The sequence below is a fragment of the Tasmannia lanceolata genome, unplaced genomic scaffold (assembly GCF_043159265.1).
Source record: "Tasmannia lanceolata isolate RefF3 unplaced genomic scaffold, GAP_Taslan_0.1 ptg000003l, whole genome shotgun sequence".
In the NCBI taxonomy this organism is placed as follows: Eukaryota; Viridiplantae; Streptophyta; class Magnoliopsida; order Canellales; family Winteraceae; genus Tasmannia; species Tasmannia lanceolata.
In genome coordinates, this window is record NW_027518680.1 from 41591218 (window position 1) to 41608415 (window position 17198).

General features: G+C 41.5%; 1 protein-coding gene across 3 annotated transcripts; it reads right to left on the minus strand.

The window, feature by feature from the left end:
- Nucleotides 1-7424: 7424 nt before the first annotated feature.
- On the minus strand, nucleotides 7425-12814 carry LOC143854668 (uncharacterized). 3 transcript variants are annotated; one of them, XM_077364761.1, is made up of 2 exons: nucleotides 12488-12814; nucleotides 7425-9224 (listed from the first exon to the last, which is right to left on the minus strand). In XM_077364761.1, the coding sequence occupies exon 2, from the start codon at nucleotides 9094-9096 to the stop codon at nucleotides 7738-7740; it is 1359 nt and encodes a 452-aa protein (XP_077220876.1). In that variant the 5' UTR covers nucleotides 9097-9224; nucleotides 12488-12814; the 3' UTR covers nucleotides 7425-7737. The 3 variants fall into 3 exon arrangements, with proteins under 3 accessions (XP_077220876.1, XP_077220861.1, XP_077220870.1); XM_077364746.1 differs by having other exon boundaries at nucleotides 7425-9229; XM_077364755.1 differs by lacking the exon at nucleotides 12488-12814 and adding an exon at nucleotides 11968-12084 and having other exon boundaries at nucleotides 7425-9229.
- Between the last annotated feature and the right edge of the window lie 4384 nt (nucleotides 12815-17198).

Here is a 17198-nt window from a genome sequence, read left to right on the forward strand (position 1 = left end):
CTCATTATTCCATCCCTGGGTCATGCATGTTTAGGTAGACATTATCTCGGGGATGCTTGTTCCCATTTCACATGATTTTTGCCCAAAATTCTTCAAAGTTAATGAAAATGGCATAAGAGACTGAATGCTTGCACTCGGGCGGATGGGGGTGCTCTTCAGACCTTCCCCATTCGTAATCAGGCACGGACTCATATATATTTCTGGTTATTCATTGCACAGAGGATTTGTTTTTTGGGTTCCATGGCCTATCCATGGATGGCGACTCTGAGTTGTTTTAGGTACGCCTTGGCTTCGAGACTTTTATCTCCGGATCAAGAAGTGTCTCATTTATATCGCCACTCATGCTATGCTATGGGGGTAGCACCATTTCGAGAGTTCCTTGGTAGATCTCTCCTTCATGTGGAGATCCAAAGGACAGACGGGGACTCGTTCCCATGCTGCCTCCTCAGGATCGGGGTCCACACTATCCTTTGGGCATCAACACTCTTTGCTTCGTTAAGCTAACACCCACTGTCTCGGAATCATTTTACAAAACATATTAGCTTCTGCTTTGGCATATGACTAATGTATTTTGCAAATATCCCTTATCCTTATAGGAATTTATTAGTTACTTTAGATAGAAAATCAAGATCTGCTTCTGCTTTAGCATATGCCCGTCTTGTTCTCTAAACTAGCCAACCAATAGATGGCTATGGAAGGCCATGGAGATTAATCATTTTGATTTAAATCCCCATTTACAACTTAATATTTTATAAAGAGGGCTTCTTTTAAGTGGGAAAAACTTATTCCTATGTATGCATCTAAAACAAACCATCCAATGGAAATACACACATAAGGAAATGAAACTGCAATCATCCATCACACATTCAAACCATAAAAAGTAAAACAACCACATCCATAAGATTAATTTTGGCATCTTGGATTTATAGGGATTCTCCCACTAACCTTTTAAGAATTATCTAACCATTTTAGACTTAGTTAATCCCCATAATTCCTATTACCAAAATTAAGGGTGAAATTTGGGCAACTATTCACTATTCACAATAGAAAAAATCCGCCGACCTCAGACGATTTTTCAAAGGTATTGGTACTGATTTACTTCACCATTTTAAGTATTTTAGATCACTAAAAATCATAAAGAATGCGTTCGCCCTCCATTGAATTGATAGAATCGAGGTCCGCCATCGTCTATAGCCTTCTTGAAGCATCGTCATGCCCAAGTTCTTTGATTGTTCGATTGACCACCTCATGAGCGATTTTATCTCTTCATTGCTTCTAATGTAATTGTGGTACCCGGATCCCGCGAGAGGGGTGTGGGGCGCGAGCCGCCGCTCTCTCTCTCTTGGTCTCTCGTATCCACGCGATTGGCGTGTGCATTTTATTATTGATTTGAATTAATCTTTCCTGTGAACTTGGGATCACTAAGGCAATCCGAATTCCACACGAAAGAGACTGACAGAGTCGCCACCTAGATGTGGGATCTAGGACCCGTAATTAACCAGAAATCTAGACTCGCTACCTGGTTACGAGAATGGAAGGTATGGGGAGTTATCCACCACATGCACCATTCTTGCCCGATAATCGGTCTTCGATTCCAAAAGCTAACTCTTTTAAATTTATTTTAAATGGCTCATTCAACTCTATGTTAATGTGCGAACTAAGTGACATGCATCCTATGATCTAATTTCAATGTGAATCCTAAATGTGTATCTTGATTTATTAATTTGTCTGGATTCAATCTAAGTGAAAGTTCTCCTAAAATTCTAATTTCATGGAAAGTCCTAAGTGATTTGATTAAGCATTTACAAGAAAATTAATATACAAAACACCACAATTTGTTTGTGGTGCCGACTCGCGGGTGGTATGCCATCAGACATCCAAGCTGCCTACGTACCCAAGCCTCACTGGGATCAGAGTCGACGTAGTTCGGTGCACCTAAGCTAAGTTACATATGCCTAACTCAACTAAGACACCGACCTAGACGGGATTGACTGTTTCAACAGTTTTAGGAGAAGTTATTTAATTCAAGTTGAAGATTTTATTATCTTAGGATTTCATCTAAGATGCTATATGATTCTCATCTAAATGCAAATGGTCCCTTAGACTAATGCAGGTTTGCCTTACATCCTAGTTTACTAGGCTTGTCCTAGGGAAAGATTGGGTGACTAGTGTAACTAGACCTATGGCACGGTTGCTATACATAGCAAGCGTCCGTGATGAGGCCGGACTCCTAACTCTAGGACTCCCTAAAACTTAGGACACGACACGACACCGGTGTTCCTAAATTGGGCTCTAAGGGTCCTTACGACGGAAACCGTGATCCAACGGTTCTGAAAGACACAAGACAAATCGATTTAAATTCTCGAGGTTAGTGAAAAAAGGGATGGAAGAGATGATGAAATAGTGTGAGGGAATGAGAAAGATAGAGAAAGGTGCGACTGAACTTGGGAGTACCAAATTGCCTACGTACCCCGCGATGGGGATCAAGCCACACGTAGTTCCGTTGGGGAGGTTGCTTGGATTTTGGAAAACAGGTTTGGTATTTGGATCAGGAATCGGGTTTGTATTTGAGCATTGGACTTGAGATTCAAAAACATTGATATAGCAATGGGATTTTGGAATTGGGAATTTGCATCAAAGAATTGAGCATATTGGAATCATCAAGGGTTTGAATTTTCGGAATTCAAAGTGGGCGGGCTTATGAGATTCGGCCAAATGGATTCAGACATGCGACTCGGATTGTGTTGGGATATGACTTGGTTGGATTGGGTTAATGGTTAGGGTCAAGTGAGTCGGGTCTAAGTTAGGAGCAAACCCGAGACTAGCCATGGTCTAACTAGGAGGAAGCAGGGTACAAACCAGGGTGCGGACCAGGGTGCACCAGGGTGCGAACCAGCAGGGAACCAGGGTGCGAACCAGCAGGGAACCAGGGTGCGAACCAGCAGGGGAACCAGGGTGCAACCAGCAGGGAACCTGGGTGCAACCAGCAGCGAACCTGGGTGCAACCAGGGTCTAACCAGAGTGCGAACCAGCAGGGAACCAGGGTGCGAACCAATATCGAACCAGGGTGCGAACCAGTAGGGAACCAGGGTGCAACCAGCAGGGAAGCAGGGTGCGAACCAGTAGGGAACCAGGGTGCGAACCAGTAGGGAACCAGGGTGCAACCAGCAGGGAACCAGGGTGCGAATCAGTAGGGAACCAGGGTGCAACCAGCATCGAACCTGGGTGCAACCAGCAGCGAACCTGGGTGCAACCAGGGTCTAACCAGAGGCTAACCAGGGGGAAAACAGACCCTACATGCTTCCTAACATGGTTTTTCTTTTAAAGTAAAAGATATGCATGAAAACAGACCCTACATAGAATTGAAATAAATGCCTACCTCTTTGGAAACCCACTTTGTGTTTGATTTTTCTTTGATGGTAATTCCTTGAAGATGATTCCTTGCTTGATAATGACTGCTTTTGATATATATCACCCAACGTATAAAATCACCCGATCCGGCAAGGATGGCCGAACCCTTGAAGAGATGAGGGAGAGGGATGAATTTTCTAAGAGAGGGGTTCTTTTTCTTCTTTTCTTGGATGGTGGGATGAGAGGGTATTTATAGGAGAATGGGATAGGAGGTTAGGTGAGGTTAGGTGGTTTTGGATGGTTAGGATGAGAGGATGAGGTTAGGTAAGGTTAGGTGGGGTTAGGTAAGGTTAGGTGAGGTTAGGTGAGGTTAGGTGAGGTTTGGATGGTTAGGATGAGAGGAGAGGTTAGGTGAGGTTAGGTGAGGTTTGGATGGTTAGGATGAGAGGAGAGGTTAGGTGGTTTTGGATGGTTAGACCCAGGTCAAGATCTGCCATTGATCTAACGATTTACGGAAATCGGGTCTCGGAATGGAATCAGGGTCCGGGCTATGAAGTGACCCTAGCTTATTTTGTCCCGATTGATGATCCGTAAAGTCAGATCAAGATATTAATGACCTAAAACATATAAATCAATGATAGAGGGGGTTCTCACATGGATTTAACACACTAATTTATTTGTTGATTAAAACAAAACAAAATGGGGTGTCTACAGATGCCCCTCTTTGGTAGAGATGACGTAGTCATTGAATACCAAAGTTAAAAATGACAGAACCATTTTGCGTAGCTTTAATCGACAAAGGACTCTCTAGACACAACGCACCTTAACATAATGCAAAACCTTAGATGAAACCCTAGAACTTGAATAATAAAAAAAACTCGATGCGGCGCCGTTCACAAACGGGCAATTAGAGAATGAGATATCATTTTCGAATGGATTCTGAAGGGAAAGGACAAAGATCGCTCTCAAACAGTTTTTAGAAGGAGATGAGACGCCGCTCACAAGCGGGTTCAACGAGGATAAGAAGCATTCCCAAATGGACTTGGATAATGAGGCACCGTTCACAAACGGCCTCAAGGAGGATAGAAAACCATTCACAGATGGACTCGAGAAATGAGGCACCGTTCACAAACGGGCTCAAGGAGAAGACAAGACCATTCACAAATGGACTCGAGAAATGAGGCACCGTTCACAAACGGGCTCAAGGAGAAGACAAGACCATTCACAAATGGACTCGAGAAATGAGGCACCGTTCACAAACGGGCTCAAGGAGGACGATACCATTCACAAATGGATTCGAGAAAAGAGGCACCATTCACAAACGGACTCAAGGATAAGACAAGACCATTCACAAATGGACTCAAGGATAAGACAAGACCATTCACAAATGGACTCGAGAAATGGGGCACCATTCACAAACGGGCTCAAGGAGAAGACGAGACCATTCACAAATGGACTCGAGAAATGAGGCACCGTTCACAAACGGGCTCAAGGAGAAGACGAGACCATTCACAAATGGATTCGAGAAATGAGGCACCGTTCACAAACGGGTTCAAGGAGAAGACGAGACCATTCACAAATGGACTCGAGAAATGAGGCACCTTTCACAAGAGGGCTCAAAGAGGACATGAGACCATTCACAAATGGACTCAGAAAATGAGACACCGTTCACAAACGGGTTCAAGGAGAAGACGAGACCATTCACCAATGGACTAGAGAAATGAGGCACCATTCACAAACGGGCTCAAGGAGGACATGAGACCATTCACAAATGGACTCAAAAAATGAGACACCGTTCACAAACGGGTTCAAGAAGAAGACGAGACCATTCACAAATGGACTCGAGAAATGAGGCCCCGTTCACAAACGGGCTCGAAGAATTTAGAGATTTTTTTTATGAACTTGAATTTGACATAGGATTGGATTTTTTTTTGAATTAAGGATTTTTTTTTTTTGAACTCAATGAAATCGGGGACATTATAGATCGTGCCCAGTAAAGATATTGGAAACCAAGACTTTGACGAATGATGAGACGACCAACCTTATGAACGAAGAACCATTAGTAACAAGAATGGATTAGGAACACTTTTATGAAACTTCAACAAGATTTTTCTCAATGAGACTGTTGGTCTTGTCTTCTGGGGATTTTGATAACTGAAACCTTGAACAAGATACTTGAAATTGGTAATTTAGAACAACGGCTCTCTAACATGGAAAAGCGGGATCTGTTTTTTGACAGGTGCTTAGATGAACATTTCTTGACCAGGATAGTATTTAACTAACCAGAAGGAAATTCTGAATTTTAATGGTTCATCTTTCTGAGAAATTGGCTCAACCACCATTGCATCTGGGGCTCTTCCAAGCTTAAGGTGCCTTCCTGGGGTATGATCTTTTTATGGAAGCTGGGCCTTCTGATGTTTCTACTTCTGAACTCTTCTGAGTTGATCTTCTTTGAAATGTAGCTGTTTGACTAGATCTCGAACCCTTTCAGGTATAATTGCAGGGAGCTGCCTAGGCCGGGCCTCCTTCACCAAGACAGTTACATCATTTGGACATAAGAACGATGATTGACTCTTTCTAAAGAGAAAACTTAGATGAAAGGCACTACTCAAAGGATTGAGCAGCCCTGAAGGAGTGAGCTTAGAATAACAAAGATTGACTGACTATACTGACAAACACAGTGATGCTTCTGACTTAGTTAATATTTTGTTTGGTAAGTCTATCCTTTCGAGGAATAGTTTTTCAATTAGTAAACACTGGACTTTTTCCTTAAAACAGTAATGCCTCAAGGATTTAATTACGTCCCTTAAGATTGCTTAGCTTCAATGCCCCCAGTTTTGAGGATATCACTTGAATTTGCTTGAATTTCAGTTGATCTTCAGTCTTGATACCGGCTGTAGCCTTCTTATACTGATTCTCTTACCGTGACCAAGTTACCTCTTCAGGGTTTTTAACTTGGCGGACCGTGCTAGCCTTAACTTTTGCCTGAACCACCTTTCTAGGTTTTCGATCCAGCAGGCTATCCCCTTAGCTTTTGCCTAAGCCGCCCTTTCGGGTTTTCAACTTAGCAGGGGAATGATCTTAAATTTTGCCTAGACCGCCCTTTCAGGTTTTCAGTCTAGCAGATCTTCAAACTCCGTTCTTTTTCTTATTCATCATCATTTCATTTTTTTATTGTGTCTCGGGACCTAGCTCATTAGTTCTGAACACCAGAAGGACTTTTATAGGTAGGATAGGGCTTTTCAAAGAATGGCTTAAGGCTCAACAAAGATTTCGACCGAACCTGTGAACAGGTTGCCTACATATCCCAAGGTAGGAATCAGGTCGTGTGTAGTTCAGGGCGAATGCCCCTAGTTTGAAGATCAATTGTTTGAAGGTTAATTGATTTTTTTCCTTTTTTCTTTTCTTTCTGGAACAATTAACTTCTCTTCTTTTGGAACTTGTCCCTCTTTTTTTTTTTTTTTCACGGAGTTTGACGGCATTTCCAGGTAAGATAATGGATTTTCTTCTTTCAAGATTCTAATGCGTGCTTTCGGCTTTCATAGAGCGAAACTTGTTCCTTGACATCCTCCATCTATGGATTTGTAACTCTTGATATCTGATGACCACTTTTCAATACTTGCTCTTGAACTTCTTATCTTGAATTTGTTGGCTTCATGTTATGAATTTGAGAACCAAGGTCATTGATTGGAAATATGAAAGTTATTTCCACTCTATGCCCCTTGCATAGCATATGATATTCACTTCATTCTTTCTTGAACCTTCTATCTGGGTCTTTCTCTTGACATTAATGGTAACGCTTACGGGACCATCTTTTTATCCTCAAAACGGGTTTACCAATTCTTCACACTCTTCAGAGGGTAATGTATTTTCAATCGGCATTTATTGGATCAAGGTTTCAGTGCCAGTGTTTACCACTTCAATTTCATCTTTGAAAGGCTGAGATTGGCGCTCCTCCTCTTGTTCAAGTAATCGTTGTGACTCAAGTGGAGTTTCGTCAATTTTGTTCTCATTTGAGGAGGGAGTCTTATTTTAAGATCAGAAGCACACTTAAGAAATAGACACAAGTGAACTATTGGAACTGAAACTTTATTTAAAGAAAAAGATACTACATCTGACAACCTATCCTGAACATGTTCAGGATTCACAACTCTAAAAGAAAAACAAAAGATAACTTGCCTAGACTAGGCATTAACCTAGAACTGTAGAACCGGACTCAACAATTGTACTGACCATGATGGCTGACTCAAAATAAAATAGTAAACGACTAAAACTTTAACTGCCGCAACTGTCTAGCTTCGGAGGCTCGGTGAAAGCTGGCTCATAAATGGTACTTTCAACTTTGGATTCGCAACCGGACCTGTGCCCCTTTGAACCTTCAGTTATTTAAGCATTGCGAACGGCTGGCGGCAGTACTGCATGATTCGGTAATAGGTTATTGGTAGCAACGGGACTTGGCTCAAACACAAGGCTTTTATTGTCGAGCAACCTCTGGATTCTGAATTTTAAGGCAATGCAATTATCAGTGAGATGGCCAGAATTTCTATGGTATTCGCAGTGTTGATCTGTTCGCCAATTTGCTGGTAAAGGATTAGGAAGAGCCCTAATGTCGGGCAGGATTATGCGACCTGAAGCTAGACACTCCTTGAGTATCTCAGATGGCGGAAGAGGGAGAGGGGTAAATTCTGTCTGGGCCTGTGGCCGAGGTGCGACAGCAAGTTGGGTATAATCCATCACCATGGGGTTCTGAGGTTTTGAAGGCTGAGGCTTGGAGCGGGAAAGGTTATTAATTTCAGCTGATGGAGGCTTCCTGAATTCTCTGGTATTCGGGTTACTTCGGTTGAACACACCTTGAGCCATAGCCTCCTCTATTTGGGTGCCTGCCACGATAAAGTGTTTGAAGTCCGGATAATACTGCAACGACATGTGATACTGGAGCTGGGGGGAAATATTTTTCATGATTATTTGGACCTGCTCTTCCTCAGAAGGGCGCTCCATCATCTGCGCTGCTGTTCTCCTCCATCTTTTCACAAAAATTAGGAAGGACTCCCTCGAGTCTTGCTTGGTCCTTTCCAAATCCTTTCTAGTGATTTCTGTACCATCATCATATTTGAACTGCCTGATGAATTGCTCGCCGATATCCTTCCATGTCTTGTAACGAGTCTTGTCCAAGACCATGAACCACCTCCTGGCAACCTTGGTCAGGGAAACCGGGAACAATTGAGCCATTTGCTCAGAAGATAAGCCTTGAGGCTGACACATGATGGTGAACATTTGCAAATGTGTGATTGGACAACCCACACCATCATATTTATCAAAGTCCGGCATTTGAAAATTGGCTGGGAGACGGATTTCTGGGAACAGTGTGAGATCACTCGGATTGAAACCACCTTGGTCTTGAAACTGAATGTCCTGAACCTTCCTGGTAAGACTTTCTAATTTCTCCATAACTACTTTATCAACCATGGACTGAGAAGGCCTGCTGCGATTTTCGCTGTACTGCTCTTTTTCAAAATCTTCTTCAGTTTTGTCAGGGATAGGAATGAACACTGGCTGGGCAGGTGCGGCTGAAGTAACTGTATGGTGCATGGACCCTTTATCTTTGGACAACGATGGCCCCAACTTTTCAGAAAGCTGGGCCTTGATAACTCGGTTCTCTTCTTTGAGTTCTTGAAGCTGCTGGAGAATCAAGGTAAGAGTATCGATAATGGCAGCGGGTGGAAGACCATCTTGGTTGTCTGCCATTGGCGAAGATGAGGTTGAGAAAGAAGGAGATGCTGGGATTCTCAGGGAAGGTGGCGGAGAGACAGATTTTCTCTTTAACCGTGAAGAAATCCGAACCCAAGGAGTAGCAGGGTTAGCTATGGTGTTTACTGCTCTGTCATGGAAATAATGAACACGAGGTATATGAGCTTGACATTCATGGAGTGTTTCTTCTCAATGACTGAAAAATATTACACATTTAAGCAAGTAATTGGGATAATAGAATGAATCCTAAAGGACCAAGACATGACAATGATGACAGATTCGCATAGGGGAATGCCCTTAGTTCAAGGATTATGAGAGTAAACTCTGAAGGATTTAGCAGAAATATTCTTGAAAAAGGTAGCCCCTAGAGGAGGAAGAGATCAAGGGTACAGGCAAGATTGGATCATCAAGATTGCACGATCAAATGATTGAGACACAATTTCCGCCAATGAAGACACAATCGAATCCCACAAAAGACGAATGATAGACACATGATCAAAAGATGAGATTGCATAGGATTACTTTCAACGGATAGATCATGAATGACTAATCCTATGAGATCTTTGGAAATGATGGGATTTATATCCTAACCCCAAAGGGAAAGTTTTTATTCTTCACACATTTTATCAGTGTTACCTGAAGGCATCAACCCTAATCCTAATCTAGCGGAGTGGAGATAGGATCTCAACTCATGACTTTGTTTGTGTACCTAGGACCGATCGTAGCCATTGGAAGATGGACTACGGTCTAATCTAGACACAAATGGGTAGGATATCCTAAACTAGGCTCACACATGTGATGCACATGTGTTCGTATACTACATGCATGTGTGGGTTAATCTAGGGGTAAGGCCAAGAGTTCCCTTAGCGCGAATCCATGTTCGATATACTGTACCAGTGTCCGGCGTATCAGTACGTGAACAATAGATCCGTTTACGCACCATAAAGGTACTAGGCTAAGGGTGGAATGCTTCTCTAGCACAGAGGCACCAGGTGATGAAATCCCAGTCAACCATGCTAGATAACACTCCGGGTTCCTAAAATAGGACGTGTGTGAATGTGAGATGCAAGGGTTTAGATGCAAGTGATGTAAGTGTGTGCAATAAGTTCGCGCAATCTATGATGCCTTCAGGTTTTGTTAAATTAAGTTCGAGTAAAATGTGATGAGAGAAAATAAAACAAGACAAACTAATCTAACAAGTATAGAGTTTTTATGAGCCAGTTAAATTAAATTCAAATGAATTATCTTTTGAAATTTTAATGAAGTTAGGTGGTCCCCAGCAGAGTCGCCAGACTGTGGTACCCGGATCCCGCGAGAGGGGTGTGGGGCGCGAGCCGCCGCTCTCTCTCTCTTGGTCTCTCGTATCCACGCGATTGGCGTGTGCATTTTATTATTGATTTGAATTAATCTTTCCTGTGAACTTGGGATCACTAAGGCAATCCGAATTCCACACGAAAGAGACTGACAGAGTCGCCACCTAGATGTGGGATCTAGGACCCGTAATTAACCAGAAATCTAGACTCGCTACCTGGTTACGAGAATGGAAGGTATGGGGAGTTATCCACCACATGCACCATTCTTGCCCGATAATCGGTCTTCGATTCCAAAAGCTAACTCTTTTAAATTTATTTTAAATGGCTCATTCAACTCTATGTTAATGTGCGAACTAAGTGACATGCATCCTATGATCTAATTTCAATGTGAATCCTAAATGTGTATCTTGATTTATTAATTTGTCTGGATTCAATCTAAGTGAAAGTTCTCCTAAAATTCTAATTTCATGGAAAGTCCTAAGTGATTTGATTAAGCATTTACAAGAAAATTAATATACAAAACACCACAATTTGTTTGTGGTGCCGACTCGCGAGTGGTATGCCATCAGACATCCAAGCTGCCTACGTACCCAAGCCTCACTGGGATCAGAGTCGACGTAGTTCGGTGCACCTAAGCTAAGTTACATATGCCTAACTCAACTAAGACACCGACCTAGACGGGATTGACTGTTTCAACAGTTTTAGGAGAAGTTATTTAATTCAAGTTGAAGATTTTATTATCTTAGGATTTCATCTAAGATGCTATATGATTCTCATCTAAATGCAAATGGTCCCTTAGACTAATGCAGGTTTGCCTTACATCCTAGTTTACTAGGCTTGTCCTAGGGAAAGATTGGGTGACTAGTGTAACTAGACCTATGGCACGGTTGCTATACATAGCAAGCGTCCGTGATGAGGCCGGACTCCTAACTCTAGGACTCCCTAAAACTTAGGACACGACACGACACCGGTGTTCCTAAATTGGGCTCTAAGGGTCCTTACGACGGAAACCGTGATCCAACGGTTCTGAAAGACACAAGACAAATCGATTTAAATTCTCGAGGTTAGTGAAAAAAGGGATGGAAGAGATGATGAAATAGTGTGAGGGAATGAGAAAGATAGAGAAAGGTGCGACTGAACTTGGGAGTACCAAATTGCCTACGTACCCCGCGATGGGGATCAAGCCACACGTAGTTCCGTTGGGGAGGTTGCTTGGATTTTGGAAAACAGGTTTGGTATTTGGATCAGGAATCGGGTTTGTATTTGAGCATTGGACTTGAGATTCAAAAACATTGATATAGCAATGGGATTTTGGAATTGGGAATTTGCATCAAAGAATTGAGCATATTGGAATCATCAAGGGTTTGAATTTTCGGAATTCAAAGTGGGCGGGCTTATGAGATTCGGCCAAATGGATTCAGACATGCGACTCGGATTGTGTTGGGATATGACTTGGTTGGATTGGGTTAATGGTTAGGGTCAAGTGAGTCGGGTCTAAGTTAGGAGCAAACCCGAGACTAGCCATGGTCTAACTAGGAGGAAGCAGGGTACAAACCAGGGTGCGGACCAGGGTGCACCAGGGTGCGAACCAGCAGGGAACCAGGGTGCGAACCAGCAGGGAACCAGGGTGCGAACCAGCAGGGGAACCAGGGTGCAACCAGCAGGGAACCTGGGTGCAACCAGCAGCGAACCTGGGTGCAACCAGGGTCTAACCAGAGTGCGAACCAGCAGGGAACCAGGGTGCGAACCAATATCGAACCAGGGTGCGAACCAGTAGGGAACCAGGGTGCAACCAGCAGGGAAGCAGGGTGCGAACCAGTAGGGAACCAGGGTGCGAACCAGTAGGGAACCAGGGTGCAACCAGCAGGGAACCAGGGTGCGAATCAGTAGGGAACCAGGGTGCAACCAGCATCGAACCTGGGTGCAACCAGCAGCGAACCTGGGTGCAACCAGGGTCTAACCAGAGGCTAACCAGGGGGAAAACAGACCCTACATGCTTCCTAACATGGTTTTTCTTTTAAAGTAAAAGATATGCATGAAAACAGACCCTACATAGAATTGAAATAAATGCCTACCTCTTTGGAAACCCACTTTGTGTTTGATTTTTCTTTGATGGTAATTCCTTGAAGATGATTCCTTGCTTGATAATGACTGCTTTTGATATATATCACCCAACGTATAAAATCACCCGATCCGGCAAGGATGGCCGAACCCTTGAAGAGATGAGGGAGAGGGATGAATTTTCTAAGAGAGGGGTTCTTTTTCTTCTTTTCTTGGATGGTGGGATGAGAGGGTATTTATAGGAGAATGGGATAGGAGGTTAGGTGAGGTTAGGTGGTTTTGGATGGTTAGGATGAGAGGATGAGGTTAGGTAAGGTTAGGTGGGGTTAGGTAAGGTTAGGTGAGGTTAGGTGAGGTTAGGTGAGGTTTGGATGGTTAGGATGAGAGGAGAGGTTAGGTGAGGTTAGGTGAGGTTTGGATGGTTAGGATGAGAGGAGAGGTTAGGTGGTTTTGGATGGTTAGACCCAGGTCAAGATCTGCCATTGATCTAACGATTTACGGAAATCGGGTCTCGGAATGGAATCAGGGTCCGGGCTATGAAGTGACCCTAGCTTATTTTGTCCCGATTGATGATCCGTAAAGTCAGATCAAGATATTAATGACCTAAAACATATAAATCAATGATAGAGGGGGTTCTCACATGGATTTAACACACTAATTTATTTGTTGATTAAAACAAAACAAAATGGGGTGTCTACAGTAATATGAAAATAAACTACCCTAGTGTCCTACACTAGCCTAAATAATATGTAAAACAAAAAAAATTCTTTATGGCTCTGTTCACTTGTTTTCTAGCTGCAGGAAAAGAAAAGAAACGAAAAGAATCTGACCTGGAAAACTGGAAAAGAAAGGAAAAGAAACTGTGAGAAAATTCCTTTTGTGAGAAAATTCCGTTGTTCACTTGGCCGAGAAAGGAAAAGAAAGTATGCATGCAAAAGTGGTTTTCTCAAGAAAGTGATTTTCCCATCCTTTTGGTGAGAAAATTTAGTGGGAAAGTGTAAGAAAGTTGGTTTTCCACGTCATTATTTATATTTTCCACTTATGTAATTCCGCTTTCCCGAGAAAACAAGTGAACGGCGGAAAATGTCAAATCATGTCCAATCACGGGAAAATTTGGCTTACTTTCTTCTCCTTTCCTTTCTCAAGAAGGCAAGTGAACAGAGCCTATGGGAAACCAGTTGTCCGCACAACTGCCTAGATGGAGTACATAAACCAATAAAATCATTAATTATTACATTGCAGACTTTTAATTGCTATATTCCAGCAATATTAAACCATAAAAATAAATAATTAATATCCACAAATATTATCCATATGCATCTCATTCATGGATAGAGGTCAAATAATCCTTTTTGCCCACTTTTCACCGATAGAGATCAAATCATGCTAAAATTAAATTAAATCAATCCTTATGATGTCAGAAGTTAGAACAAAAAAATTCACGTAAAAATGAAGTCGTTTAAGCGAGAAAAGCTCAAAATAGTATTTTTTGGGAACCTTTTCATAATAGCATAATTTTCGAATATTCTAAATAGGAGAAAAAAATTTCGGACTAACATATAAGTTATTGATTATGCTTAGAATACACCCAAATAATGTTTGAAAATTTTAATCTTGGGCTATAAATGTTTCTCACAACTTTGGGGCCATTATGAAATAAAACATATAATTCCCGAAATAAAAATCAGCAAAAGAGTGCACTTTTGCCTAAAATGTAAAAATCATATCTCCCAATCCGCTCATCGAATTTTAATGATTCTTGATGCGTTGGACTCGTATTCGAGGCTACTTTTTAACCATCAAGGTTGATCACATTAAAAATCACATTGAGTAGATCAAAATTACTTATCTTTACACAACAGTCCATATGTTCATTAATAAACACTATGGACTAACAACCTCAGATAGTCAGGATAGAACGTCCGTAATCACAGCGGATATACTGCATGATCTATCTTTGGTTAATTTAATCCCCTAATCTGAGCCCTAGTTGCTATGATACCACTTGAAGGAAAGTTAACCACTTCCGGCAAGTTATGCGCAGCGGAATAAAATCTTATAGAACTTTAAATTTTTATTTCCGATCTTACAATTGCCCAAGATCCTAAAGTCTAGATTAATTAATTATGTTAATCAAACATAAAGAAATACCTCGTTGAAGAAGAAATCAAGGAATCACGCTGCTTGATCTATTCCTCGAACGGTTGCGATCGTTCTGAACGCCGCGAACCCCGCAAGTTGAACTGATGGAGTCTTTTTCTTTACTCGGACTATTGTGGATGTGAATGGCTCTTATTCACATCTTTAAGGTCTGATCTAATCTGTACCTTTGTTGTAGAGAATAAAGAGATTAATTGGAAGCCTTTGTCTTTGAAACTTTTTCAATTGGAAGAGAGAGAGAGAGAGAGAGAGAGATGGAAAATAATTATCCCAAAAGGGGAAGCAAGGGGGAATGAATTTTGGAGCATTCCTCACTCAAAATTTCGTTCAACCCTTTCTCATTTATAGAAAATAGAGTTTTGATTTCATAAATCCTTGTTTCTCTCTCCCAATTCCTATCCAATTGAGAAACCAAATTGAATTGAGACTCCTCGAGTGAATGGAACTCACCGAAACCTCCAAGGCTGTGTGGAGACACTCAAGATACATGGGAGAATGTGTATGGAAGCCTCTCTCCAGCCCTTGTGGCCTTATCTCAGAAGAGTTGGTGTTGGAAACAAATTGTTTGCTTATAGATTCTACAATTTAGCAATTCTTATCCAGCAAAGAGTTTGAGTGCAACTCAATGTCCTTGAGCAATTGGGACTCTTTTCCCCAGCTCTCCAACTGATTTAGGAGTGTTGTGGGCCCCATAAACCTTATCCAAATGTGTAGTCCTATCCCAATTCTCAATTCCACAACTTTTGCAAAACCGGTTTGGGAATAACTATCCTCATTTGGATTACACATATTATGCTTATTATTAATCAAATTAATAATACATAATAAAATTTAATTAATTAACAATTTAATTAATTAATAACGCACATCCAATGGGAGTTATTTCGGCTCCAATTTGTTTAAAAAAATTCTCTTACTGTCTCTTGTTACTTACTTAACAAAGACATGTATATATGTATATATATATATATATATATACATATATCAACATATATATACCTAATTAATATCCACATTAATCTAACAGATCCTGTTCGTCTGTGTAACTACATAAAATGCGGAACCCTGATCCATTTAGATGTTACCGGGTCATTTGAGTTATGAGTGGGATCGTTGCAGGAATTTGACGGTCGATCCTGCAGAACCCTATGGTGGGTCCCACTACGACATCGCTCGGTAGTTAAAATATACTCTCATTAAGTCATTGCCCTCCATCGAGACGTAACCCTGAAGATGACCTTCAGATCATCTCACCTCTAATCACATCATGTATGTGCAAGTCCTTTCTTCGTAACTACATCTACTGAGTTGAGTCATATGGGAGGTTGACACCATTTGCCCTCTTGGCCCACTCTTGGTATACCATTTTGGTCAAGCGGTGTTCGACCTCCAAATGCATTTGTAAAATCCTTTGAAAACAATTCAATATTTCATAAAACTTTTCGATAAATATTTTATCAAATCTGCTTGGCCAGGCTATTTAATAGGCTTACCGCTCTAACAAAATTGTAGATGTCAATCCCTAATTTTAGGGCGAAGAATTCCTTGTTGAGTATCACTATTGGTCTTGAGGGTTTGATCTAAGATATAGCTATATCCGAATATGACTCTATAATAGAATCACTATAATATAGACTAAGACCCTAGAACGGGCCGATAGACCAATAAGATCAATCAGGTCTAAGGACTTGTGAATGGTCTTGTTTGGAAGAACAACTTTATTCGGAGGTAAGTGTCGAAGATCTAGCACTCGTACCGTTACTCTGCTCTTTTATCATTCAGTTTATCTCCTGTTGTGTCGATTTCGGACTTGAGCGTTGGAGAGCCTCCTCGGAGTCCAAACTTCGGGACCTCTACCGTGTGTTCTTTGAGAGCAAGAGGAGCACAATTTGAAGTACCATTCTAGGTCATCCGATCAAAGCGGATTTCGGCACGATTAGTTAAAATATAAAGAAATCTCGTCTCAAGCTTTAACTTAGAACGGAGTCGTCAATCAACTTAAGTCTTTTCAACCTTTTGGTGTGGTCGTTGAAGAGAGAAAGTATCATTGATGGGCTATATTTTTTTGGGGGGGATTTGCTACTCAATTTCTTGAAAATTCTTTTGGGGGCTGATGATACCGAAATTTGCTTGACACAATCTAGCGGGGATAGAGTCGATCCTGTAAGCAACTTGCACTCACAGGGAAGATGTTAGCAGACCCGGGATTATGGTTCCGGACAATAGTTCAATATTTAAGCTAAAGATTGGTATCACAGGAAAATTGAAAGGAAGGAGATGAAGTTCAGAAGTCTTACTAACGAGGGTGAATGGGAAGGGATGTGATTGAACTTGATTTTTCCAAGTTGCCTACGTACCCCTTTGTTGATGATCAAGTCAGACGTAGTTCCATTATGAGTGCAAGGGTCCATTTTTATAGAGAAAAGAGTCCATAATGATTAGCATCTTACTGTTTTAGGAGTCTTGCCCAATTGGTCGACTTTCCCAGGAGATAAGTTTATATCTATTTTTTATAGATATCCTATTTCCTAAACGAGCAAGTTACTTTTTAATAGAATTCCCTTA